The 27,154-nt window shown below is 41.5% G+C and overlaps 1 protein-coding gene across 2 annotated transcripts in view; it reads left to right on the top strand.

Moving 5' to 3' along the window:
• The window catches only part of LOC118921406 (zinc finger protein 474-like), a 53,705-nt gene extending 26,859 nt beyond the window's left edge, over nucleotides 1–26,846 (top strand). Inside the window, exons 3-5 of one of the 2 annotated variants that reach the window (XM_057490360.1) lie at nucleotides 19,618–19,798; nucleotides 22,503–22,650; nucleotides 24,478–26,846. In XM_057490360.1, the coding sequence (XP_057346343.1) occupies nucleotides 19,618–19,798; nucleotides 22,503–22,650; nucleotides 24,478–24,541 (393 nt within the window). In that variant the 3' untranslated portion in view covers nucleotides 24,542–26,846. Of the gene's footprint in view, nucleotides 1–19,617; nucleotides 19,799–22,502; nucleotides 23,363–24,477 lie in introns of those variants that run through there. The other variant, XM_036903140.2, reaches the window with a different exon arrangement.
• The last annotated feature ends 308 nt before the right edge of the window (nucleotides 26,847–27,154 follow it).

Raw genomic sequence — 27,154 nt, 5'->3', positions numbered from 1 at the left:
TATAGAGTCATAAAAAATATAGGCGCAGTTCTTGAGCTTGTGGAGCTTTTAGTCTGATGGAGGAATGATATGAAATAAATAAAAATATATATGAAATTTCAAATTGTGATATGACAGTGTCTAATGGTGGGAGGTGGGCATTCAGGGCCTCAAATTGAGGACTCTAGAGGGAAACTGTTCCACCTGACAAGGGAAGAAATGAAGCAAACGTCTGACTTGTAACAAGAATGCACGTGTGTTGGCTAGAGTGAACCTCTGGAGGAAGTGACATTTCTGTGGGACATGTAAGGTGGGACAGTGCCAGTGAAGAGTGAAGATGCGGTGGGGGAGACGTTCTGGCCAAAGGGTGGCATGTGTGAAGGCCTTGTGGTAAGAAAAATCTGTAAACAGAACTAAAAAGTCTATGAAAATGTGACCAGAGCCTAATGAAGAGGGGTGGGCACACAGGAGGAGGCCATAGGGGCCTCACAGCAGGCTGGGGGGCAGCAGTTGTCTGGGTCCTGCAGGCAACTGGGTGAGAGCAGGTGGCTGCTTGGTGTGCAGTGCTGCAGCAAAGAAGGACAGGAGGTGCACTGTGCAGAGCTGGGTGACAGCTGGGGTGTGAGGGGTATGGAAGGAGGCAAGGATGACTCTCAGATCTCTAGCCAGAGCCACAGCACTAGTGCCATTTTCTGTGATGGGGAAGACTTAAGAAAGGGCAGGCTCTTGAGGATTAAGGCCAATGGTTCCATTCTGGGCATATCAAATTCAAAACACTTGCAAAATATCTAAGTGGGTCCGTCAGGCTGAATGTCTGATGTCCAAAGAGAAGACTGAGGTGAGGCATACATTTGTGCATTATTAATACATAGTTAAAGTCATCAGAATGCATGTAAGTTTGCAGAAATAGACCCAGGACTGAACCCTGAGGCATTACAACATTTGGGGGTCAGTGAAATCTGGAGATTGAGGGCCTGGAGACTGGAGAATCGACAAAATAGCATGGCGCTGTGGACACTGTGATAGAGGCAAGTGTCAAGAACAAGTGTACGGAAAACAGTGTGGAATGCTGAGAGGTTGAGTACAATGAGGGCCAAGATATCTATTTGATCTGGCAATGTGGACGCAGTTTGATCACCTTGAAAAGAGCACATTCAGACTGGGGGTGGGGCCTGCAGAACGCATGGACATTAAGATCATACCCGTGTTTCTGCCTTAAGCATCTGGACCACAGGTGTTTTCACTGCGTAACTAATTAATTGTAATGCAATTTTGCCATAAAAGATAAAGTCACTGGTTGAGAGATTGGTTTCATTTCTCCTTTGGTAAATCAAGCACCTTAGCAAGAATTAATGTGTTGAAGCCAGTTGTCAGTTTTGTTTCATTTCTCCCACAACAAAGTTCCCATTTGTATATTAACCTCTGCTAGCCGTCATAATGGTCTGTACAGTGACAAGCAGACGTGGTAGCCTTACAATAGTGGATGATAACAGCTATATATATAGACTTGATAGAAAGTATGGTGCTAAAACTTAGTGGAAGTTTTAAGTAAGAGAACTTTTTCTCGAGAACTGTAAATGTGAAATAGTGCGCCAGACTGCATACCATACTATACTAGAAAATGATAACGTATCGATTACCATGATAACGCAGCTCAGTTACAAATGCATTACAGCGTTAGCATTTCTTCCATATTTTCCACAGAACTTGGGGACCTTTATCAATGGACATGTGACAGTATGCCAAGAAACAAACAACAGCATAGAAGGCTTTCACCGAGCCATACAAAGCTCAGTTACAGATATGCATCCTAGGATTTGGAAAACTGATACCTCTCTAAATGAGGGAGGAAACTGATAATTTTTTCATATTTCATTATGTCTTTTACAATGTCTATCTTCAATGTTTTGTTATCTTTCACAGAAAAATTGCCTTGCAGCCAGTTAGTTATGTTGCAAAAATGCTTGTAGCAAAGACCTTTCCTGTGAAACTACCTAGAACTGATAATGACGTGCTTTGAGAAGTTTGACTTGGAAGACTAGGAGAGAAATAAGGATAAGCTAGAAAGAGAGATAAGGGGTAAGAAAGGTTGCTTTAAAAGATGGGAGCTTCTAGGCTGTATTTGAATGTTTTAGATCATGATCCAGTGGAGAGAGGGAGGTTGGAGAAGCCGGAAGGGATGATGAGGGCAAGTGTAAAACCTGGGGGAGAAAGACGCCCTGAGGGTGCGATCCCCGCATGTCCAGGGAAGAGGTGTCCTGGGAGGCGGCCCTTCTCCATTGCAGGAGGAGGCTGAATGCAGATGAGTCTGCAGGTGGGAAGAGGAAGAGCTACAGTCTATTGGTTTATATGTTGTATTTTCTCAATGAAAGCCTGGCCAAGCCTATCAAGCCTATCAGATGAAAGAGAGAGGCATAAAGAGAGAAAAAGATTATTTAAAAAGTCCACTTAGTCCTTTGTTTCTTTATATGTCTTCAGTTAAGCTGAGTTCCTGAAATCAGAACTAGGGCTCCTTAGAAAGCTGTACCTCTGTGATTCCTGAACACAATTTTCACTCGGAACTCCTTGGAGGTGGTAGGTAAAAAATTGGGTGGGATACTGCTAGGGATTCTTAACCTTACAGTCATCTCCTGTGGCCCTAGTCCACCTCCTCAGTGGTGCTGATGTCATGGAAACCAGCCTCTACCTCACAAATGGTCCCCTGATGATGCTGACACCTGGACCAGCCCCACGTGCCGTGCCCTCTGTTCACCTTTCCTTGGTGCCAGCCATGCCCGCACATCAGGGCAGTGTTCCGGGATCCCACAGCCTTCAGGTGTACAAAGTGCAACTTTAAGGTAACAAGACCAGTTCTTTTCTGTGCTGCTGGTTCTAGAGGAATCTGTGTGTGGACACTGTGCTTGTGTGGAGTGCAGTGTATTCAGGGTCGGGGGAGTGACAATTTTTGAGCAGCATCACCAGTGAAATTGATGTATAGCTTTCTACTATAAAAATCTGAATGATAATGCTCATCAGCTACAAATTACAGCCTAATATAATTATTTTTTAAAAATCAGCCTCAAATTTTATGTCCCAGACTCAGGGTGGGAGAGACCCTGACACAGCTACCTCTCCCATTTCCCAAAGACTGAAGCAACCATAGGTGGCCACGGCCTTGTTGCTACAGCATGTGGCTTTCTGCTTCTCTAGAAAGAAGAATTTGGACTGCAACCTCTGTGAGAGGATCACATATTGTACATTCAAATATTATTCAGACCTCAAATGAACGAAACTATGTCATACTCTCCAAGAATTAACCTAGCTGAAATTATTTCTTGTGTCTTCATAAACCTGCTTCTTCCTGTCACCCCTTCTCCCAGCTTGCAGCCCCAAACACACATTCATATTTTCTAGTGATAGGTATTTAATAAAGCTTTACATCATGACTAAATGGATATTCATCATTCTTAGAAATCTAAACTCCAAGATCAGCAGGTAAAATCGCTCCCAGAATACTTAGAACTTCAGCAAAGACGGTGCAACACAACGCTGAAGTTCATATAGAAACAGAGCCGAGGGTCATGAGAACAAAAGTCTCTACTAAATGCGAGGCACAAGCCCAGTTTTATGAGCAGGTAGAGCATTAAGACCACTGCGCTGAGGATTCCATCTCTTGCCTTCCCTTCTGTTATGCAATTCACCTGCTTCTTACATATATTTCTCCTTCAGATACTTACCTCTCTGAGGTTGTCTTACATGTAAAAGAGATCAAATTGAAGAAGAGCCTAGTAAATCTAGGAACTCTAGATTTCCAATATTCCTAATCCAAACGAGAGCCCTGATGCCAGAACCCTCGCATTTAGTATCCCCAACTATCTGTCACATCCCAGGCTACCATTGTTTTTAAAATAGAAGGGGAAAACCTAAAGGTATCACTGGTCCATATTAAAGCTTTGGGAAATCAAGGCAGAGAGAGAGAGAGCAGGGATAAGGAGGGACTGGGGTCAACAACTCCAAGAAGAAAAGGAAAGAAAAAAGAAACACTCCTAACATTCAATTCTTTACTAGCCTATTCAAGGTGAGACGACCTTCTTTTTATCAGAAAACTTCTTTCCTTTGCCTCCCCTGCTGATCTGGGGGGCTCGTTAGCATGTAAGTTGTAGATGAATCAGGTATTGGAAATAACTCAGCTTCCAAGTTCCCAGTCAGAGAGTGACTATGCTTTCCTTTTTTCTCTCTAACTCTGGAAGCTGGAAAAACTTAGTGGCTGTCTCAGTTGGTAGGTTTTTCCCCATTGCTCCCTGTTGCTTCATTTTGCTCTGTCACCTGGAAGGCATCTAACCATGAGGGTCAGGTCTTGTGCCAAGCTGAGCACAGGAACCAAACACCAGGGACATCTTCCATCTGTTTTCTTCAAGGAAAGTCATTCTTGACAAGAATTTGGCAAGAGATTGAATCAAACACCTCACCTTCCAACCAATACCCTTCTAAAGGATCAGGAAAAGAAGCAGTTTTATCTCAATATGAAAGTAGAAGAAAAAACTTCAGCTAAGAAAATGTATTCCTTTCAGGAACAGAAACTCTGATTTAAAATTTACTCATTGACATATTTTTCAGATCTGTATCTTAAGATGAGCAATTATGTAACTAAAATGCCAAACATATGTTCAAAATACCAATAGTTTGTTTTTAAAAGTCAGGTACATGAAGATACTTGAATATTAGCTCATTTCCAGATGAACGGCCAACTCTTATTGTTAAAAGAAGCAAAACAAAACTCCAAATCATGAGGAACAGACTAATAGTTGGCCAATAGGCAGACTGGATTGGAAAATTCCTTTACGTGGCATCCAGTGATTTCCAAAACCAATTTCATTTCAAACAACGATCCTTCCAGATGTGACATTTGAGTAAAATTGTTTGAAAACACCAGAAGTAAATATAAAATGCCAGTGGTTTCTAGACAATCAAACTCTGCAATTGTTGAGGTTTGAGATTAAATGATGCAGTTACTCCTACATATTAAAGTGCTATTTATACTTTGTCTGCATGTGTAGGACATGCCTGGGGGAATGGAAACTTAATTATACACATCCAGTCTCAGTGAAGTTTGTTGCGATTGTGCTTTAAATGGCTGCAGGCAAATTCTGACTTTGGGAAATGAATCTTTGGGGACCCGATCCCCTTTTCCTTTCAGCACCTTCTGCCCCCTCCCTGTCCCTACCGCCCCCAAACACTGCATATTTTTGGAAGGGGGTTGGGAGAATCTGACAAAATCCTTCATAGGAAAATCTCTCTTGTAGGACTATTTGCATTTTGAAAGAGAATCTAGGGAGAAGGCAGTGTTTAACTCAAAGAAGTGCACTTTTGAAGTAGTCAAGAGAGCAAAAGGTGGAATCATGCTGATTTCTCTCAAATCCCACCCGGTGGCTGACTCTGTGGACACACAGAGCATGATGCTCTGTGACCCCTGGTGATCTATGTTTCTAGAAGCAGCTGGAACCAGACAGACCTGGGATCAGACAATAGATGCACAAGGACACCACATGTCTTTGAGCAAATTACTCCCAGCAGCCTCAGCTCCTGCACTTGGAGAGACTGAGATGAGAGCGTCCTGCAAAGGAACCGGGTGGTGCTTGACAAACTGGCCCTCCCCAGCTCCATCCTGCCACTCCACAGACGTGTGCCCCAAGGGCCCCCCGCCAGAGTGAAGGCCACCCTCACCACTGACTAGCCACTCTGGGCCTCAGTTTCCTGGTTTGTAGAAGGAGTGTTTTGAGTCTCTCCCAGAGGGTGATGATTACAGTCACTGAGATAAAGCACATGAAGTGCTCAGTACACTTAAGGCCTGGCACTTTGAAAGTGCCAGGTAAATGTTAGCTGCTCCTTCAGCAGACATTTTCAGTACTGGAGTAGTCACAAGAATTTCTATAAGTGTGGGGGAGGAAAACCTTCCCTCTTATTTCCCCATCCAAAGTTTCTGTATTCCATGATCTGCCCTGTGCACTTTACCACAAACATTTCAATCATTTGGCCTAATGGAAGGGATCAGGAGTGTGGAAAATCTAAAACAGCAGCCCAAATTCTTGATGTTTAATGGTGTCATGTGGAAAGAGGAATGTTATTGATGGAATGACACCCATCCAAACAGCTGCACGGTCACATAACAATTCTCCCCGACTCTGGCATCACGGGCCCTGTTCTTGACAGCCAGGGACCCGGAGGGGAGGGAGCACCAAAGCCTCCCGCAGGGAAGTGGCTTGAGGATTACCCACGGTTACTGTGCACATGTGGTCTTGGAAACCAGTCTCATCCCTTAAAGCAGGAGCAGCTTTTGCCTAAGGGAAGCCTTCAAGCCTCCTGTCAAGGTCTGTTGTAATTGCCTACATGCTTAAATTCAAAGAGAGCAGGGATCAGTGTAACAATCTCTAATATTGTCACTGCATGCTTTTCTTCCACAACCTGGCAAGCTTTAGAAATTCCAGTTAGAGATTCAGTCCTTTGACTCAAATCACGGACTCCCTAAGAGATCCAAGCTAAAATGCAGATTCCCTAGATGGGTAACATGCATGCAAATTAACCATAAATTTAGCTCATATCCTAGAAATGAGGTATTAAGCAAATACCTTTTCCTGGTGAGAGGAGTGGGGAGAGGGAGTAGGAAAATAGGCTACTCAGAGTCACAAGTTCAAGTGCTTTCAGGGATTGGGCAGACTGCCTATGGGGCAATAGGGAGTGGTACAGCCTGTGGTATCCTGGAGAGTAAGTCCCATCTAAAGATACATTCAAAACGTTTAAGAACTGTGTGCTAGTCAAGTAAAACACACCTGTCTGTTGGCTGAGATGGCTATTGGTCTATCCATTTACAATCTGAGATCCAGAGTGAGTAGCAGAGGGGAGGCTTTTCTCAGGGGTAGCCTGGGTGCGATGCTGTAGAAGACAGCCTGGGTCGTGAGGAACCCAGAAAGGTCTTGTGTGATGGTTGTATGCAGCGACTGCTGGCATGGACATGTCATGCCTGAGCATAGGGTAACTCTACCCATCGCCAACCACCACATGAGTCACCTGTGGAAGTCTCCAGAACAGTGCTGCCATTCTTGTGGTTCAAACATCTGGGAGCCAAACCTTCTAAGAATTTTACAGGCCACAAAAAAGCCCAGGATCCTCCACATCTGGAGAGTAGTTTTCAGAACTAATCAGGCTCAGTTCAAACACATCAGTGGGCAGAGAGGTCAAGAAAATGCTGCCACTCAACGGGTTCCTTTCTCACCCTGCCCCTGTTTCTGGACTAAAGTCAGATGGAATAGGCTTTGTACATGCCAAATGGGGATCTGTCAACCTGACTTATTGCCCCAGAGAAGGGCCTGGGAAAAAGCCAGGAAACATTTCCCAAATAAAGGTAGTGAGTTAAGTACGCTCATTCCCACGGTTAGGGCCAGTTCCCGGTTCTGTGCCTAGCACAGTGCCCCGCACATTGCCTGTAATCAGGCACTTCCTCCCGAGGAACAGCGTCTGGCCTACAACTGCATCACCACCTGAGAGAGCCTTTCGTCCAGATCCATTTCCATTTAGTGCTGGTCTCATCTCCAGCAGTCTCGGCTCTGTTTTCAGCAGATCCTTCAACTTCTTTCTGTTCACGGTGCAACTTTAGTTGGGATTTAGAATCCCATTGCTTTATTGGATTTTTTGTGAAGTTGAAAGATGTCTGATTAAACCCAGATATTCACGGACTGGCCATATACTGTGCTCATTCCCAGTGACGTGCTGCCAGATCCCATCTGAGAAACCAGGAGTACAGCCACACACAGGCTGGGTCCAGGGGTCCTGAGACATGGAAGGATTGTCCTGTGGACCTTTCTTGTGGCCACCGTTTTTTACTCTTGCACTTTGTGACTTGTTACAGAGTGATGATCGTAACAGATTTTTTAAAGTGCTTTAAGGTGGGTATCTTCTTCTAATTTACTCAAACCTGTGATTCAGGCCTGTGGTTCAGGCCAACGGGAACTATTTCCCTCCCTGGCTGCTCTCTTACCTCCGGGTTCCTTGATTTCTCTTGGATTCAGGTTCATGAGTGTCCCCAAATGAACAGAGGGCTTATGGCTATTTTGATACAGGTGTGTCATGATGTAACCTAAAAAAGTTTAAAAAATATTAAACTTTCTTCATTTCTTCTGTTGTTTCCAAGAAACTGGAAAAGCATGTTTCTTGAGGGAAAGAGCCAGGTATTTCATTTGCATACATATTTGGTAATCAAAAGGCATTTTTACATTTTGATAGGGCTACTTTGGCATGCCCTACAAGAATGGGCACTTTAAGAAACAGGCCAACTGTTTCAATGACAGGAAAGAAACCCAGCAGACTCCTGCCATCCAGTGTACAAGTGCACACTTCCTCTGGCCCCTGGCAGCAGAGAGGTGATTGTACTTGTGACCGTCTAGAGCCAAAGCTCTCAGCTCTCTCTTTCTCCCAGAAGAGAATGAGCCTAATGACCTTTGTAGTCTGGAGGGGGGTCAAGGATAAAGCCAAGGGAAATGTAAAGGAAGGAATAGTTGGAGGCACAGGGAGTCTGTCGGTATCCCTGAACTCAACTGGGGAAAGTGACTGACCTCGTATGTCTTTTGTGCACACGCTCACACACACACTCCTATACTAAGGACCTTGAAGTTCCTCGTACAGGAAGATGAGGAACGGGTGTCAATTATGTTTCAAACGGACCAGATGCCCTGCTGGTAAGCTGTGCATCTTTAGTGCAGTGCTCAGGCCCCAACCATCCAGGATCAGGCTTTTCTGGATGAAACTGTATGTGAATGGAGTTGCTGCCCTAGTGTAGTTGCTCTGGCAAAATAGTTAATGACTTGGGGAAAAAAAAACCAAAAACCAAAAACAATAAATCATTTTCTGATTTTTCTCTAGTTCTTTTTCTTTCTTCCATTTTCTTCTACTTTCTTTTTCCACTGAAGACTTTCTTGGGAGACAAATCCAATGGTTTAGAATCTAGATCACAAATATTCTCTAGTTCCAGGCAAAAGTCACTCCTAAATACAGTATTTGGTTTTGGAATTTCACCTGATGATGTGCACCACTGACTGAACTGACTATCGCATCAGCGCGACACTGCAAAAGCCTCCATTAAACAAGCTCTGTGTGAGGGTATTTAATCAGCTTTATTGAGGAATGATACATAAACCATGAACTGCACCCATTAAACATGTGGGGTGAGTTTTGATGGTTTTATGCACCTGTTGTGGCCCCACCATAATCAAGGCACAGAACATTTCATCACCCCAAAGATTCCTGATACCATCTGTTCCTCCTCCCATCTCTAGCCTCTGGGCAACCCCTGATTTGAACTTTAACCACAACAGCTTAGTTTGGATTTTTTATCAATGTAATGTACTCCTTGGTGTCTACCTTCTTTCAGCATGATTCTGTTTCCTCCATGTTGGTGCAAGGAGCAGTAGTTGTTTTTATTGCTGAGTAATAGTCCATTGAATGGCAGTATGGTACTTGTTTATCTACCCACAGATGTTTTTATTCTCACTGAAGAGTGTGGTTCACTGCACACAGGCAGAGCCAGTTTGTCTCTCTCCAGTGTGGAAGGACCAAGCGGTTGTAGTATACGAACAGTAACAGTTGCATCATCCGGACCAGTCCTAGAATCATTCTGTCTCAGAGGCGTTAAGTCCTCATCCTTGCCCTTGGGTTTGCACATAGCTAAGACACTGCTCAGTACTTGCTTTATTGCCCTCTGTCTGCCTGACTCCCACAACAGCACACTGCCTAACGGGACTGAGGCAGTGCTTTTAGCGCAGATCGTACTTGCTTCTAGTGCCATGTGTCAGCCCCTACCCAGCCCCAAAGCAGGGCTGGCTTCTAATGGCAGCTTGGGGCCAAGCCAAGGTGGGAAGGTAAAGGACATCTAGAAAAGATGCCAACCATCACCAGGCTTCTCTGGGTCCGACCACTCACCTTTCTTTCCTATATTACAGGCTGCTCCTGGCTTTTACACTGCTTCTACTCCATCTTCTCACTCTGGACTTCACAGCTTTTGTGTTAACATACACCATGAAGTGAAACAGTCGTTGAACAGGTCATGCTGTTTGGCAGTTTGCTTGAGTGAGTTCTTCCCTCATCAGCACCTTGTTACCCAAAAACTCACTGGCCTCTGGTCAAAGCACTTCCCTTTCTTCCTATCTCCAGCTCCTGTGGTACTGTTTCCTTAGCATGGTGCTTGGAGGTTTCGCTAATTTAATGAGTACTTTACATGCTCAGCTCCATGACTAAGGCAAGCGAAGGACTGGGGTTCCCCACACTGCCAGCACGTACTCAGTTGAAAAGCTTACTGCTGGAAGAGAAGAATAAAGTCATGGAGGTGGCAAAGTGGAGGACTGTGGCTTCTAGCCTGGGGAATGTTGTTGAGTTCAGTGGGGCTGGCAGGCTGCTTCATGGGGCTAGGGGCGGAGATAAATGAGGTCAGTATGAGGCCTTTATTCTGTAGCCACGGGGACCACAGAAATTCCTGATATCACGTCAAACAGGCCAAATTTGGACAAAACATGGGGGCAAGTGCAGAGAGAGGAGCAGTTGGGAGACTGAAGATTGTATGCTTTGTTAGTCCAGCCCCGAAGGGCAACACAGGACCCAAGGGATGGTTCCTTCCACGCATCCCTCAAATTATCTGTCTGGCTGCCACTTTCCAACATAGGGTGTCTAATACTATTCACTACCATTTATTGTGAATTCATTTCTTAGCTAATGCAACCAAGCCAGGGAAGCAAGCCTGAACAATATTAAGATATCTGAAAGAGCTACATTTAGATTATTTTATGGTGGAAACAGACTCATGCAAAATCCTGTCCTCATATTATTTTTCCAGGCCTTTGTTACTGCTTTTTAACATAGTAGAGCAGAATTCTAGGACTTCAATGAAGTTGTATCCCATAAACATTTAACAGAGATATGCTCAGCTCTAAATAGTTGGCAAAATAAAATAGTAATTGGAATAATGTAATTTAAGGTACTGTAAATAGTTTCACTTTGCAATGTACTTCTATGCTATGCAAAGCTATATTCATTCCTCAAATTAATTCTAATTCTAATTACTAATGTATTACAATGTTGAACTGTATTATATACAAAGCCTTGAATGTCATCTTTTATCAGTTATTGAAGGAATATTCAGAAAGTAATTTGGGATCCACTTAAATTTTCCTTTTAGAGCTGATTTTATTACCTAATTCCTGCTTAAGTTTTGACTCTGGAGTTGATATTCTTTATTATTATCTTATTATTATAAAAATGACACAGCTCTACCACAAATATTCAAACCTTTAGGAAAGTATAAATATCAGCATAAAAATTACCTAAAGCTTCCCTTGGTTTGACCTCAGGATATATCATTCCAGAAATCTCTCTATCTATAGAAATATGTCAATAAATAGACATGCCGATGTTTTTATAGGTCATCATCTTTGAATTACTAACAGAGGTATTATAAAGACAAAAATAAAGATATTTAATTTTACTTGAATTTGACAAAAATAAACCAAAGTAAAACCAGTGATATTGCTGAATTTCAGAAAAATCTTTCTTCACTAGAAGAATATTCATTTTTAAAGCACCCACTAAGTTAGAAAACAAAGATAAATTATTAAAGGCTCTGAAAAAAAATGAACTCCATGCTTTAATTTTTTTACTGCTTTAACTGACTGCCACAAAAAAGTGGAGAACAAATTACCATTGACATCTTTGCACCTCTCCTTCCCTGGCCATTTTTTAATGTATTTTTATTTGTCAAGGCATGTTCTTTTTATAATCTTTTCTCTGACCAGAGTTTCTGTAGTCATTTTGCCTTAGTTCCATGTTGAAAGGTATTCACTGTTCAGTCTTACAGTCACAATTCCAATACTTCAGAGCTTTTTGGTTATTTTATCTCGATTGCTTATGTTTTATTAACTGATGTTTTTCCAAAGGGATCAGAAGTAGAGTGACTATATAATTTATCAGCTAAGCAGGGACACTGTAAAGAGTAAAAGAAGGTGGTGTTAAAATTACCAAGACAATTGGTATAATAGGGACTGTTTTAGGCAAAGCGGGACTAAAGATCACCCTAAAGCCAGAAGTGATGTATTTCATAAGGTCCTGTGTGCTTCAATTCAGTAATTTTTGAGGCATTTAAATGAGGCCACGTGGCTCCTTACACAAAGAAACATCTATTTAAGAAGAAAGTCTAGTTCTGACCAAAGACTCAACAGCTCATTTCCTGGAATTAATGGGTAGGTTTTAAGGAGTTCACGAATCATATCCATATACATGTGCATTTTTTTTGGAGAGATGACCATAGCAGACATTAGATTTTCAAAGGGGCTTATTGCCCCATAAATATTACTAATTTTTATTTCATCACAAATCTCCAAAAAGCTACCTCCCTGGATAATGTCCTAAATTCCCTGAAAATACCACACAACTATAACTTCACACTATTATTATTTGCATTTATTGTCAGATTAACAAGAAATGACTGTAGAGTGTAGACCTGTAAAATGCTAGCAATGAATTCCATTCTAGTTTTCTATCTCCCTGTTAAGATTCATGCAATAATATTTAATGGTAGGAATAGTTTTTCCTTCTGACCCCTTGGTATACTTATTTATGAGTTCTATTAGCTATTGAGTTGTGTGGGGTCCCTTCAGCCTGAGCTTTTTGGGAGGTCACTGAGAGCTATTTGAAACTATTAGAAATAAGTATCCTAGTCAAGGTTTTCTGGAAACTGTGTCCATGGCTCTTCTATCAATACCTCTCTTAAGGTTCTCCACCAAACCACCCTCTTTTCTATGCTTATCTGTCCCCGTTGCTTTAATGGCAGTAATACAGCTATTTATTTTAATAGGCAAAAATGAGAGCCTGGAAAATCAATCATTTGCACTGATTAGGAGAAAACTTGTTAAATGCCTAGTTCCCTTTGCATTACATTGTTCTGGCCTAAGAAATTAAACATGAGGTGTTCCTAACAGAGAAATGCCACTAACAAAAAGAACAGAAAATACTGCATGGAAAATAGAAAGATAATTCCGAGCGTGGCCAGCCAAATGATTGAAAACATATGAAAATTAACAATTCAAGTTAAAAGAAATGCACACACATGAAACTTTCCCCAACGTATTCAAGTGCCTGTTTAAACCCAGCCTAAATAGACTTTCCTGGAAGCTACAAGAACAAAAACGAACTTGCGGTGAGTGCTGTGTGGTGCGTGCAGGTGCCCGGAGGTGTGCTCTTACAGGGAGGGCACACCTGTAAGAGCAGTCAGGTAGACTCCGAGATCAGCTTTTATAAAATCTTTCACCCCGATGTTAAAGAAGTAACGCCTCACTCTCAAAATATCTGGAATGTTGACAGGAAAGCTGTTAATCTAATCCTTTACTCTGCAGAAACATTAGACTTATCGACTTCCTCTGCGCCTTCCTTTGACTCCACTTTCCTGGAACTGGTGGCCCCTGGCGGGGCCCGTGCAGATGGCCCCACCCGCACCCCACGCCCGCCCCGGGCAAACCCTTTGCCATCCCCACCTCGCTCGGCTGTGCCCGGCTGTGCCACGTCACATTTGCACAGTAGCCGAGAGGGGCCTCTGCCCTCCCGCAGGGCTGTGGTCTCTTCTTCCCGGCCTTCCTCTCAGACGTCCACTTCAAAGCACTAGAGAAACGGCCGAGGAGTCAAACCCTGGGAGCTGGGGGCAGGGCGGGAACCGCAGGAGCACCGGCGGGGGACGTTTGGTTTGCTCTGCGCGTTCCAGCCTTACATTTGTGAAGCTAGTGAAAATTAAACGACGTTCTCCCTTATCTCCAGGGAACACGTTTCTTTCTTCAGGCGTGTGGGGGCTGCATGCACGGCCCCCGAGAGCGTGGCTCAGGAGTTAGGCTGTTCAAAACCGAAGAACATGGACTATGTTTCAGGTTCAGCTGCAGTTCAGCCACAGATATGGAGCGTGGGGCAAGCTTAGGAAAATATAATATAGAACATGTTAGCCTCTTTATGGTATTAATTTTCTCCCACAGCTCTTTAAGTTATTTTTTGCCTGTCTTCTGGCCTCTGTCTCAGCCTTTCTTCTAATGTTTCCTTCCAAACCTTCTGACAGTATGACATGAATGTCTTCATTAATGACCCATGCCATTTATTTTGCTTCTATGCTTGGTTACATACTGGATTTGGCTCATACTTTCCATATGGAATTTTAATAAATTCATTATTCCCAAAGTAAAAAGAATAACTTCTTATTTTTAATCTAAAAAATGTGCATTTAATTAATCTTCCAAGTAAATATATGTAAAAAGTAGTAAGGAACTTTGGGATATTTTGGAAATTATTGCTTCTGCTTTATCCTCTGAGGTCTTGAGCTCTCCAAATATTTTTAAAGTCACATTTTAGGTGTTAGAACTGCTCTATGGCTAAAACAAGAAAGGATGAACTATTTGTTGTTTTGATGAATGTGGTCTATTGACATGTTGCAGTATAGAATAAAAGAATAAAGATATTGTATCTCAACATGCTTTTTTAAAAAGCTTGGAGTATCCAGGGAGCAACTCCATTTTCCACTTTGCTTGGTCTGTATGAACTGTGGGTTTACTCATCTGAATTCGTCCTTTTTGCCTGAGTATGCAGAAATCATAAATCTTTCCTTCTGAGTTTGATTTTGTTCTGTGCTCTTTCCAGTGCAGAAGTAAACCCCAATAGTCGTAGGTACAAGCAGGCTGATTCTAAAACATGCACATGTTTTACCCTGTTTTATTTCCTCAAAGGAAACCACACCACCAACTTAATTTATTTCTCCTCTCATGCCACTCAGTGCTGCTTAAGAACATTAAAAAGGTCATTTAATTCTGCCCTTCTTGCAGCTCATTTTAACTGGGTCTTTTCCATTATTTGGTGAGTGTTCTTCCCTAATTGAATCACTGTTGTGTTCCCCAAAAGGCCTAATCCCGGTTTTTTTCACTATTCTGTTTTCCAGGATTTGAATCTCTACATTCTCTGAAGATCTCTCTGCCTCACACTTAAAAAACAAAATTCATCCTATGTGAACTCTGCTTGTTCCTCACTTTATACACCCTTTCTCTAATTTCCTCTATCTCATATTTCATCCCGTTCCTCAGAGGCAAACATCTCCAATTACACCCATGATCACATCGCCTCCTGCCTCCTCTGAACATTTTATATGGCTTATTCCTTTCTTCTGAGACCTGCAGTTTCTCTCTCTGCTTAAGACACTCCTATCCTAAAAGCAAAACAAAAAATCTTTCTTCAGCCTTGCTTATCTCTCACATTTCCCTTCTGCAAACTTTTAGAAAGAGTCTTCCTCTTCTCCTTGACCTCATCTCTAACTCCTAACAATTTGGTCTCTAGCTGTATCACTCCCTTGGGCTACACTCTCAAAGTCACTATTACATAATTAATGGTAACCCAGTCTAATGGCCTTCCAGCACCCCCATTATCCTGTAGCATTTGACAAAGTTGATCACATCATTCTGGAAACCAGAAGTGTTTCCCAAATTCTGAATGGACCCTCCTCTCTCTGTGCCCTTTCCTTAACTCAAACTTGAACCTTTGCCCTTCAGGCTGCAATTTCCTATGCCTAGTGTCCATATTGTAGACATTCTCTCAGAAATTTTTCACTATACATTGCTATATCCTCCTTTTCTGGAGTTTTCATGGTTTTAAACATCTTTTCTGTGTAAATAGCTCTGAAACCCATTAATTGTGAATGATAGGTCTCTGTTTCCTATTTCAGCTGAACTTACTCACATTTAAGTTCTACTACTATGTCAAATGTCACCCAGAACAGAATCTGAATTTTTGTCTCCATTCCTAACCTGTTCTTCCTAATTTTCCTATTTCTGTAAGTGACATCACCACCTTCCCTGTTACTTAGAGCAAAACCCTGGATTTCTGTTGGACCTGTTAAGTTCCCTACCCAAGAGCCATGAATACTCAAACTCATAGATATGCTGCCCTGCTAGCTCTGTTTTGATACATTACTGCCAGATTAACTTTCTTGAAATGCATTACAGGTTATTCCCCTACTTAACAGTGTCTTACCATTTACAGAACAAAATCCAGATGTTAGTGTTGGTTCACAGCATGGCTGCAGCCTATCTATATGATCTAGTTCTCAATGCCACACTGAACACCAAGCAGTTATTTGCAATTTTTAAGATAATAATATTTTATATTACTTGCTGTTCTCTTCAGATTACTATCACTGATGCTTCACTCATGTGGTTTCCCCAGTCTCTAATATCTTTCCCCTCCCCTCCCATTCTTGGGGTCTAAATTCTACCCATTCTTTAAATGTAACATCTTTAAAGTTTCCCTGATCTTCACTACTGGACAAAATATTTCCAACCTCTGAGTTTCAGTTACATTTTACTAATATAGCCACACTTACTTTCTTTTGCTTAGTGTTACATGAAAAATTTTCCCCATCCTTTTACTTGTATTTTTATGTTCATAAAAATGTGCTTCTTATAAACAACAGATAGTTGGGTCTTGCTTTTCTATCTAGTCTGTCAATCCATGCCTTTTAATTATGTTAGTCTACTCATATTTACTGCACTTATGGATATGTTTGAATTGAAGTCTATTACCTTGGTGTTTTAATTCTATTGTTCCACCCACTTTTTTTTTTCTTTTGGTTATCTGTTTTTCTTTTCCTATTTTTTTGAGTAGTTATAGTAGTTAACTCATCAATTTAAAAAAAATATTCTACCTGTTGAATTTTTAGTTAGTCTCTTTGAATGTTTTTGTGTTTTCTGATTACTACAGAGATTGACTTCATATTTAGCACATAATAATCGACATTTTTAAATTTTAGGAAAATTCTAAGAGTTCTATGACATTCTATTTCCAATTCTTAGTCTTTATTTGTGCTCTCATTTACTATAACTTTACATATATATACTATAAACTCCATATTCCTTTGTTATTTTTTTAAAGAACCATAGTCTAAAGAGATTTTGTTATGTCTATGTACAAAAATTATAAATATTTTTTAAAAGATTATTTCAATTTATTGACCTGTTTACGTTTTATACTGTTTCCATTCCTTCTTATAGAACCAGATTTCTGGCTGATATTTCCTTAAGCATTTAGAACTTTTAGCATCTCTTGTGGAGCAACTCTGCTAGGAAGAATTCTTTCACCTTTTGTTTGGCCAAAGGTGTTTTTATCTTACCATCATTTTGGAAATATATCTTTTACTGAATATGGAATTTGGAATTGACATGGTAGTGTTTTTTTCCTTTATGCATTAAAAAAAATTCATTCCATTGCTTCCTGTCCTCCATTTTCTTTTTCTGATGAGAAGTGACCCCAAATTCTTATCATTGTTTCATTGTTCCTTGTATGTATTGTTTCTGTTTTCTCTGATACTTTCAATTAGCAATTTTTAGCAGTTTCACTATTATGTGTCTAGTTTTGTTTCTTATTTAACCTGCTTGGACTTCTTTGAACTTTTCAGATATGTCTTTTGTTGTGTCATTTTTTTTAGCAAATTCTCAGCCATCATCTCCTCATCTATTTCTTCTGTTCCATTCTTTCTCTTCCTTCTGGGATCCAACTACATATATTTTAGACCATTTGGTCTATTTGATTTCTTCACTCTTTTTTCTCTGTATTACAGTTTGGATAATCTCTTTTGACATGGTTTTTATACTTATTGATTATTTCTTCTGCCATGTAGACTTCTGCTTTAAAGTCTATCAAATGAATATTTCATCTTTGATATCATGTTTTTCATTTTAGCACTTGCCATTAGTTTTCTTTAATAATTTATATCTTTCAGACTTTTATCTCTCTGCTTTAATTTCCCATATATTCATACATTGTCCATCTTTTCCTCTAGATCTTTTAACATATTTATTGCAATTATTTTAATTATTTTTATGCAATTATTTTAAAGCCTTGACAAGCCCATTACCTAGGCCATCTCTTGGTCTGGTTATATTTAGTATTGTTTCTGATGATGATAGGCCCCATTTTCCATGTGTGTGTGTGTGTTTTGTAATTTCAATTGAATGCTTAATATTGTGCATAAGAGAACCGTAGAATCTGAGGTAAATTATGCTCAGAAATGGTTACGCCTCTTCTTCTGTCAGGCTGTACGAGTGGTTGTGTTCAAGTACTTTATAGTTCAGTGAGGTCTGGACCTGTCTTTGCTTTATGTCCAATGTTGTACAGGCTTTGAATTCCCCCACTAGGGAAGTGCCCTGCCTAGTACTTAATGTAAGGCCTGGGGCCAAAGGGCTCCTCCTGGTTCTCTTGTGGCACCCTTAGACTCCTGTGGACCCTACAAACCTCCAGCAGAGGGATTTCACCTTAGTGCTACCGCCCATCCTTCAGTAAAGGACTACTCTTGTCTGGTACTAAGTACAAGACCTAATTCTTTGGATGTACCTTCAGATTTAGGCAGGCCTTGTGTTCTCAAATTGGTGAGACTTTCTTTCTGTCCTGCCTCTCTCTAGTGTTAGATGGTCACCCCTGTAATGGGTGTTAAGACCTGGTGGGTGGAAGGGTTTATAAGAAAGTCCCTGCATGCCTGCAGTTCAGGGTTCACCTTCAAGCTGCCTTTCCCTTTTCTCTGTGGCAGATAGCTACTGTCACATACTCGTGTAAAGTTGTAATGTGGGAGATTTTCCCACTAAAAGGACTGCCTCAAACTTAGGCAGTCCTGTTAGTTCACTAATTTACCTTGCAACTTTTGAGGCTCCAGCAGGTCAAAAATTATAATTCTGCAGATGTCTAACTTTTTCTGATTATTTAGGTGGAACAATGTTTCTTGTAACTTTACATATCTTAGACAGAAGCAGAAACTCCCTATTCCATTTTATCCTCAACCTTTCCTTAGATGTCATTCTCTTGGAAACAAATGCTAAGAAAAGGATCTGAGTTTCAGTAGTTTATTTGGGAGATAATCTTAGGAAACTCCAGTAAAGTAGTAGAAGGAGAGAGAGGAGAAGAAGGAGCTCTGTATCGTGTGTTAATGAGCAACTGTGGCATAATCTCACTGGGGACTTCTGAAAGATGTAGAGAATCAGCCTTAGCGAGGAAGCTTGGTATTTATCCAACTCCCATTTGTGATTGGTCAGCTGCTCTGCCTGTGGGTGGAGCCTATTCTGGTCAAAAAGGCATAGAGTCACAGGTGCTTGCAGTAGGAAGTTGTTGACATATGAGGGCACAGCAGTGTCTGTTATAAATTCTCCAATGACACTTCCTATTTTATTTCTCAGACATATTGGTGTACTAGAGCCTGATAGTATGGAGCAGATGATTCACACCTGATTTATCTTTGCATTCTCCTAGGATGAAGAATAGTCAGAAGACAATCAACATTAATTAAATGAGAAAATACACTTTATAGAGTACCAACCACTATGTCTAATTCTGGTTAACTCCTCTTTATTTCCTATCTTCCTCCCAAACCCACAACCTTACTCAAACCCCAATCACTCAAGATAACAGAGTTCTCTTAATTTCCAGAAAGCTTAAATTCACCAGATTGACTGGAATTTTTTTTTTAATATTGATTTCCTAGCTCATTTGAATGTATTATTGTCTAAAATACAATTTTTGAAACCTGAACTATATCTAACAGCTACTTTATATTACTGGCAGCCAACGATGATCAGGCGTCCACCAACAATTGTTTGCTACATTTGTGGTCGTGAATATGGAACAAAATCTATTGCCATCCATGAGCCACAATGTCTGAAAAAATGGCATAATGAGAACAAGTTGTTGCCTAAAGAGTTGAGGAGACCAGAACCTAAGAAACCAGAAGTCAGGACCATTACTGGTAAGTTATTGAAAGAAAAAGACCTGAGGGCTATAGGAGGGAAGACTTTTCTCTCTAAATATGTAAAAGTAGAGGTACTCTTTTCTTGTTCAAACAACTGAAATCAGCAACATTTACTGTCTTGGTTACAGCCAAATAGGAAAATTATTTCTGGAATGCTTGCCCAGAATTTTCTCTTCAGAGGCTGAGCTGTAGAGACACTATAGCATGGCAAAGCTCCACAGGTTGAGGGACCCACTAGAATAACTGTATTTCCCAAAAGTTACTTTCATATATTGCCAAGCATAATACTTAAAAAATAGGAAGCTTAAAAACCTTTGGGGACATTTGGAGATATATTTTCAAATATGAACGTGTCTTAGTGTTTATAGAGCAGGGGTGCCAAACAAATGCTTACAGGGTCCACCAGTCAAATTATGAAATTGAATAAATGGTCCATGTGTGGAAAAAGGGAAGGTGGGGACTATGGGGAGCTGGAGGGCACCAGCTCTCTCTAACGGGGACAGCTGCTACCCAGTGCCAGCTGGTGTTACCATTAAGAAAGTTAGCCCAGTGTAGGCATATCTCTCAATAATACAAAAGAAACTGGGAATCTAGACATCTTTATGAAATGTCCAGATTTTTAAAATTTTGCAAGTAATACTTTGTAAAGCACAGCACAATCCCAATGAAACTGGAACTCCATCAACTGTCATGTGTGACCTCCTCACAAAACCTTGTGCCTACTTATTAGGGTGAGAAGGAAGTAGTGCAGAGAATGTTTTCCATGCAAGCTCAGATTTGTTCATCTTATTTCAACCACTGTCCTTTGCTCAATTGATTCTCTGACTCCCCTAAAAGGAAACCATTCTGGGTTTTAAAAGTAGTATTATTCAATTCACTGATTCCCTTTATGTAACATAAGGCATAGCCAGAAGGTAGTTTGAAGGTCATTTGGTATCAATTAGTTCAAAGCACTCTTGTTAGAGATGTGACTCAAAGAGAAGTATGTAGCAATCCACAGAATGGTATCTAGATCGACATGATTAAGTTCTAGAGGCTGCCACACCCAGCCATTCACAGTTCTTGCCAAGAGGAGAATTCTATGCACAGGCGGAAAAAGAACTCAAGATGAAAACATCGATCTATTGAAACTAGAACATTTGTTCACAAAGAGATTGTTTGCTTCATTGAAACTCTCTTCCCAGCAATTCTCATTTGGTGTCAAAAATGTCTGTTTCCTTCACGTCTAATTTTTATCACTTTCCCTGTTGAGTACAATTATCACATGTTGGAAGGGGGAGGTGAGAGAAGCCCTGGGGGGGTTCATTACCCTGTTATTGCCTGTATATGGACATGGTAGGTCTGATGGCTACACTTCCCTACCACTGTTCTCTTGGCCCTCATTTTATTTCTGAAGGTGCCTTTCCTCTCTAGGCAAAAAAAAATTCCCATTAGCATTTCTATCCCACAGACTTACTGTAGTCATAGAGTTCGAATGACCTTTCATCCAGATCCAAAGTCAGAGAAACTCCTATGCAAAAACCTTTAGTAATGTGATGAGTCACCATGGAGTGACAATCAGTGGCCACTCTGGAACACTTGAGTCCCTGTGACAGCTCATGAGAGGAAGGAGAAAGTCAGTGCCATTCTTTTTTCAACAATTTTCAAAGCCCTCAAAAGACATATTCATAACCTGCATTGAATGTGATGCTTGCTTTTCCCAGAGGAGAAATATAAACTTGTGCAGGTTTCATTTCCCATGGAGCAAGAAAAAATATGAAGAGTAGGCATGCTAAGGAATCTAAGGTTTGCTATGGTTGTGTGAACCCTTAGATAGAAGTCATCTGACAATTGCCTGGGCTTCAGTGAAGAAATATATGCTGTAGAAATGATTTTAAAACAACTGTAATATATTTCTGAGTGCCTGGCTACATTTGGTGGGGGGTTATGATGCCTATTTTGGGTGCTTCTAAGATAGTCAATTTAATGTACTAAAGTCATTCTATATAAATAAGGTTTATTAAAGCTAAATACCACAGTTTTTCTAAAATAAAGCCATATGCCTTTTTTCCTATGCTCTGCCAATGAAGATTATACATCTCTCAGCTGTCTTTGTTGTTTTCTTAAAGACACGTCTTTTCGTCAGATTAACTATTGAATTGTTTACATTCTTCCCTTTAATTAGTTAAAGAATCTTTGAATTTATGGCCATAACGATGATAAACTTTTAGGATATAATTCATCTTAAAGTCACTCTCAACTGTCAGTGTTGGCCTGTAAAAACATTCCTCTGAAAGATTACAGAAGAGGAAAATACAAATACTCTTTTCCCTTTGTAAGCTTATATTTAGAATTAACTGAAAGGCGGCCAGAAGTTATATTTGCAAGATAATAATATGTAAGCAAAGATGTTAATAATTAGTGAAGAATGCATCTCATAATACATAAAACAACGTCTTCCTCTTTTTAAAACCCAAGGAGTAAAAACCTCAGGTTCATAGCTAACTTTACTCAACCCTTGAAAGAGTGAACAGCCCTTTTTTTTTTGGCAGAAGTAGTGTGGTTTGTTTAAAAGCCTCAGTCAACAGGTATTTCCTGAAAATACTTTCCACAAAAAGTAGAGCCTGGTTCTCCAGAATAAAAACTGATCCATTTTATAATTTTTCTTTCCTTTTCTTTCTTTCTTTTTTGTTCTTTTTTCTTTTTCTCTTTAACTTTCCAGCCAAAGGTTTCTATGATCTCGATGCCTTAAATGAAGCTGCCTGGACCAGTGCCCAGAGCCAGTTGGTTCCCTGTGATATCTGTGGGCGTACCTTCCTGCCAGACAGACTGATGGTTCACCAACGGTCCTGTAAACCCAAAGTCACCAAGTAAAGCCCTTTCTCTCCACTAAAGTGTCACAGGGATTCAGTCCTTTGGAAAGAGATAGGGATATGTCAGGAAGGAGAAAAAGGAGGTGAGGAGAGGAAAGAAGGAGAATTGGAATTCACCAAGAGCTGTCTTGTAGGAAAGCCCAACTTGGGGCTTTGGTGGCATGAGCATGAGCACAATGTGGTGGGTAAATGCTCTGCGTGCATGTGCAAAGACACACTGTGGGTGTGTCATACGTTGTCAGGTAGAATTACATGTGGGCTGCACCTCATCAGAGCTGGCATTTTTGTCTCAAGGAAATTTCAGAGCCAATTTTTCTTCCCTTCTGTTTTCCTGAACAAGATTTTGAACCTCACAATTAAGACTATTATTCAGTGACCAGAGGTTGTGGGTGGTGACTTGGGCAACAACTTAGTCCCCAGAAAAACTGGCTTCCTTCCCATCTCATGCTTTGTGAGACAATGTGCCACTCCCTGTTTCCTCTCATCCGGGGAGATGTTTTTAATTCACTTATTCATTGAGAATCTTCTTTAGTCTATAAAATCACTCAATAGAAGAGAGATTCAAGAAAGAGCTAAGGACTTAAAGTGCTAGAACCCTATGTAACTCATTCTCCCTCACTAATAGCGAGAAATGCTACAGAGACATTTCAGAATCAGTGCCAGCCTCGTGTGTCAGGAGATGGCTGGAGGCTAGCTCCTTCCTTCTGCAGAGGAAGGAGATGGCTGGAGGCTAGCTCCTTCCTTCTGCAGAGGAAGACCAGCGAAGAGTTCTCTGTGCCTTCAGAGGGGCTTCTAGGTGTTTATTGTTGAGGCCTTAAAGCCTGCCAGGAAGTTCTGGGCCTGCCCACCCAAGGCTCGTGCAAGCTGAGTAATGAAACTGCTGTGTATTTGGGAGTCCTCGAGTTTGCACTCACAGAGGCGGGGCTCTCCTGGGAGGACGCCAGGGTCAGGGAGGGGCTCTGCCCGGAGAATTGGCTCCCCCCAGGCAGTGCCGCTCTGCCTGGACTCCCAGCCGCTTTGCTTGAGATCTTTGTTTGTATTATGGCTGAAGTTCAGGGCCATTCTGGATCCACTGGGTTCCTGCAAGCCTTTACAAGCACATTTATTCAGCCTAGTTTTTCGGTCACACATCCCCATATTAGAAAAGGTTAGGTTAGGGCAATTGCATTAATCATTCGGTTTTTCCTGCCTGTTCTGAAGGAAGTCAGAGGTGAGCTTTAAAAAATGTCTGTAGGTACCTCAGGTTAGACGATCATCTTGTGAAAGATGGAGCATTTAGTGACTCCTAGTTGATGGTTTAACAAAAATGATAACAATGTACTGTGGATCAGGCATTGTGATCCATGCTTTCTGTACATCAGTTTATATAAATCTCACATCAGCCCTGCAAGTGGATGTCATTATCCTTATTTTACCCAGGGGAAACTGAGATCACACTGGGCCTGAGTGAGGGGACAGAACAGGGAGACAAACCCAGATGGCTGGAATCCCAAAGACGTTATCCAGCCACTGCGATCTGTATGCTGCCCATCATCATTAATAAGGTGAACTTAGTAACAAATGGTCTGACAAGTGTGACATTTCTTACCCAATGCTTAGTAACTAAAGCAAATGGGTATTTAGTGCTTCTGTAGTTCACTTGCTGGTCTTGGTTTATCTTTAACTGAGGGGAAAACAAAAGTTTGTCCTGCATTGTGTTTCAGAAGATGCTTTTTCATTCTGCTAATGCCGAGCAGTCAGATAAACACTAATTTGGGCCTTAACTTTGAAATGAATTGCCCCTTGGGGTTATAAAGAGGATTCATGGGAACTTTTCTTTCAAAGTATGGCAGACAACAGAACAAAACTGCTTTCTCTGGTAAGAGTTAGCATGTCTGGGAATTCTTGACGTGGTTGAAAAGAGGAGCTCTTGGAGAAGTGGTTACTTTCCCAGGGGACTGTGAGCCCCGCTGAGGTACATCAGGCTGCCCACTGTGGGGGCTCCCTTCCAGCCCCACCCCAGCCGGCCGGCAGACATCCCGGGGAATTAAACCCCAAGCAAGCTCCGTTGCCATGTCATCAATCCAACAGTTCCTGTCTATCATCAACAGTTCCTGTCATCAGATTGCGCCATTCACAGGTAAGAACTGGACTCCCTCCGTCTGCCAGCTGCCTTCCCCCTCATTAGCTCACTTCTGTGCAAATCTTTACACTTGCAAAAGAAAAGGATTTCTCAAACAATGGTTGGTACCTCCATGAGCTATGAATTTGAGCCTGCAAATGGTTCCCATAGATACTTCCCTAGATGACGAAGGTACTTGGGGCTCTTACACTTGTCCAGGCAGTTACTGGTCTGGGAGGCAACAATGTCATTCCCTCACTGCTCTGCTAACTGGTGCTGTACACACTTTAATTAAATTCCCCTCCAGTTGAGACTGTTGGAGGAATTCCAGGATTTCTAGGTGCTCACTGCACATTGAATCACTTCTAAGCGGCGGGCCTGTCCTGTCAGAGGGAACCCTGGGGACTGGACAAGCATGTCCAAGGAGGTGTGGGGAGGGAAAATCCCCTCTGGGAGTAAGCATGGAAATCTGTTAGAGCTCCTTTAGAGGGGCTTTTCAGGTAGCCTTAGCATCATGTTTTCTGACAGACATGTATTTCCAAGTAGGGTCTCAAGGATGACTCAGTGTGGCTTGGAAAAAGAAGCTGCTGTTGACAGACAGACCAATCTGTGAGCAGGGAGGAGATGGAAGGTAGATATCCAAAGAACCCTGCCCTAGGGAAACTGGAAAACAGCCCTCAGTTTGTGTGTGCTTGCCTGCTTCTGGCGTACTTTACACGCCTTTCTAAACCAACTTGTGTGGCTGGAAGCCCATATCAGGTCCAGGCAGGAAGTTCAGCCCTTTCCTTCCCCAATCCTCAAGGACCTTTTCTCTCCTCTGGAAATGGTTCACCTTCTTTTATCATTTATGACTTTCCTAGTGACTCACGGTCTGGCCCACATGCACCTCTGTGCCCGCTGCTGCCGCCCGGCCCATGCTCTGTGAGCACTGTGATCAGAGAAGAAAAATGAAGTTTTCCTGCACTTGGAAGAAACAACACAAACAAGAAGCAGTTATTTGGCCTTCTGGAGGGGCTGAATTGGGTGATGTAGAAAGAATGTACACCGGGAAAACACTGCTAAGTTATCATAGAATGGTGTGCCTTTATGTTTAATTCTTTTTAAATTTTGTTATAAAAATATTCAAATAGATACAGTCCTAGGGAAAAGTATAATAAAGTCTCATGTTGTCTCCTCCCAGATGAACTTTGTTCTTGACATCCCACTGAGGTTGAATCTGAATGGCTTAAATTTCAAAAGTACTCTTTTGGGTATAAGAGGAAGATGGGCATGGCAGACAGAGGTGCTGGGAGCACAGGATTCTGGGGTGTCTCTGACAGTGCCTTTCCATCCTGTGTGTGGAAACGTGGTTAAACTAGCATGGATATCAGTCAACTGCAGGTGTGAGAAAAGGTGAAACAATGATGGGGCAACACTGATTCACACTGATCACCCTACAGGCCAAGGTTCTCAGGTATTTTAGTGGAGAGTATGTCAGGCAAAATAATGGCCTCCAAAGATGTTGATATCCTTGTCCCTCAAACTTCTGAGTAGGTTACCTTATATGGTAGGAGATTTCACAGGTGTGATTAAGGTGATAGACCTTGAGTTAGGGAGATTATCTCAGGTTTCTGGGTGAGCCCAACTGAATGCCATGAGTCCTAAAAAGTGGAAGAAGAAAGAACAAGGGTGGGTGGGAGAAATGGCAGCACAAGAATGATTCTTCACCCCATTGCTGGTTCTGAGATGGAGGGAACTATGTGCAAGGACCAGAGAGAACCCTCCAGCAGCTAAGGGTCGCCCTAGATGAGAGCCAGCAGGGAAACTGGAACCACAGTCCTATAACCACAAGGAACTGCATTCTGCCAACAGCTTGAATGAGCAAGGAAATAGATTCTCCCATGGAGCCTCTAGAAAGGAATGCAGCCTTACCAACAACTTGTTTATTTTTTTCTGATGAATTCATGGTTCAAATTCTAACCTACAGAACTGTAAGAAAAGTGAGTGTTGTTTAAGCCACATAGTTCGTAGTAATTTGTTTTGGCAGCAACAGGCAGCTAATAGAAGAAGCATCTATATGGCATAGGGTGGAACCAGTAAAACTTGCCGTTGATCAGAGGTAGAACCCTCAAATCCATAAGGGATGCTCGCTGGCCGCCTCCACTGCTTATATATTGAAAAGACAACATAAACAACTTTCAGTCGGGGTAGATGGCCCAAGGAAAACTGGCTCCAAACTTTGCAAGTCCTGAATACACAGCTATTTTGCAAAATATACAAATTCTGGATGCAAATTTTTTATGTTCTATTTCATTAATGTTCATTTTAATGCTCTATTAATTTTTTAACCATAAAACTGATTGTCATGTTACACACTTGTTTCAAAAATAATAATAAATGGGCAAATGCAGTTGAATTATT

This window comes from Manis pentadactyla, chromosome 13 (genome assembly GCF_030020395.1).
Source record: "Manis pentadactyla isolate mManPen7 chromosome 13, mManPen7.hap1, whole genome shotgun sequence".
NCBI classification, from domain to species: Eukaryota; Metazoa; Chordata; class Mammalia; order Pholidota; family Manidae; genus Manis; species Manis pentadactyla.
This window is presented reverse-complemented; position numbering and strand designations above follow the sequence as displayed.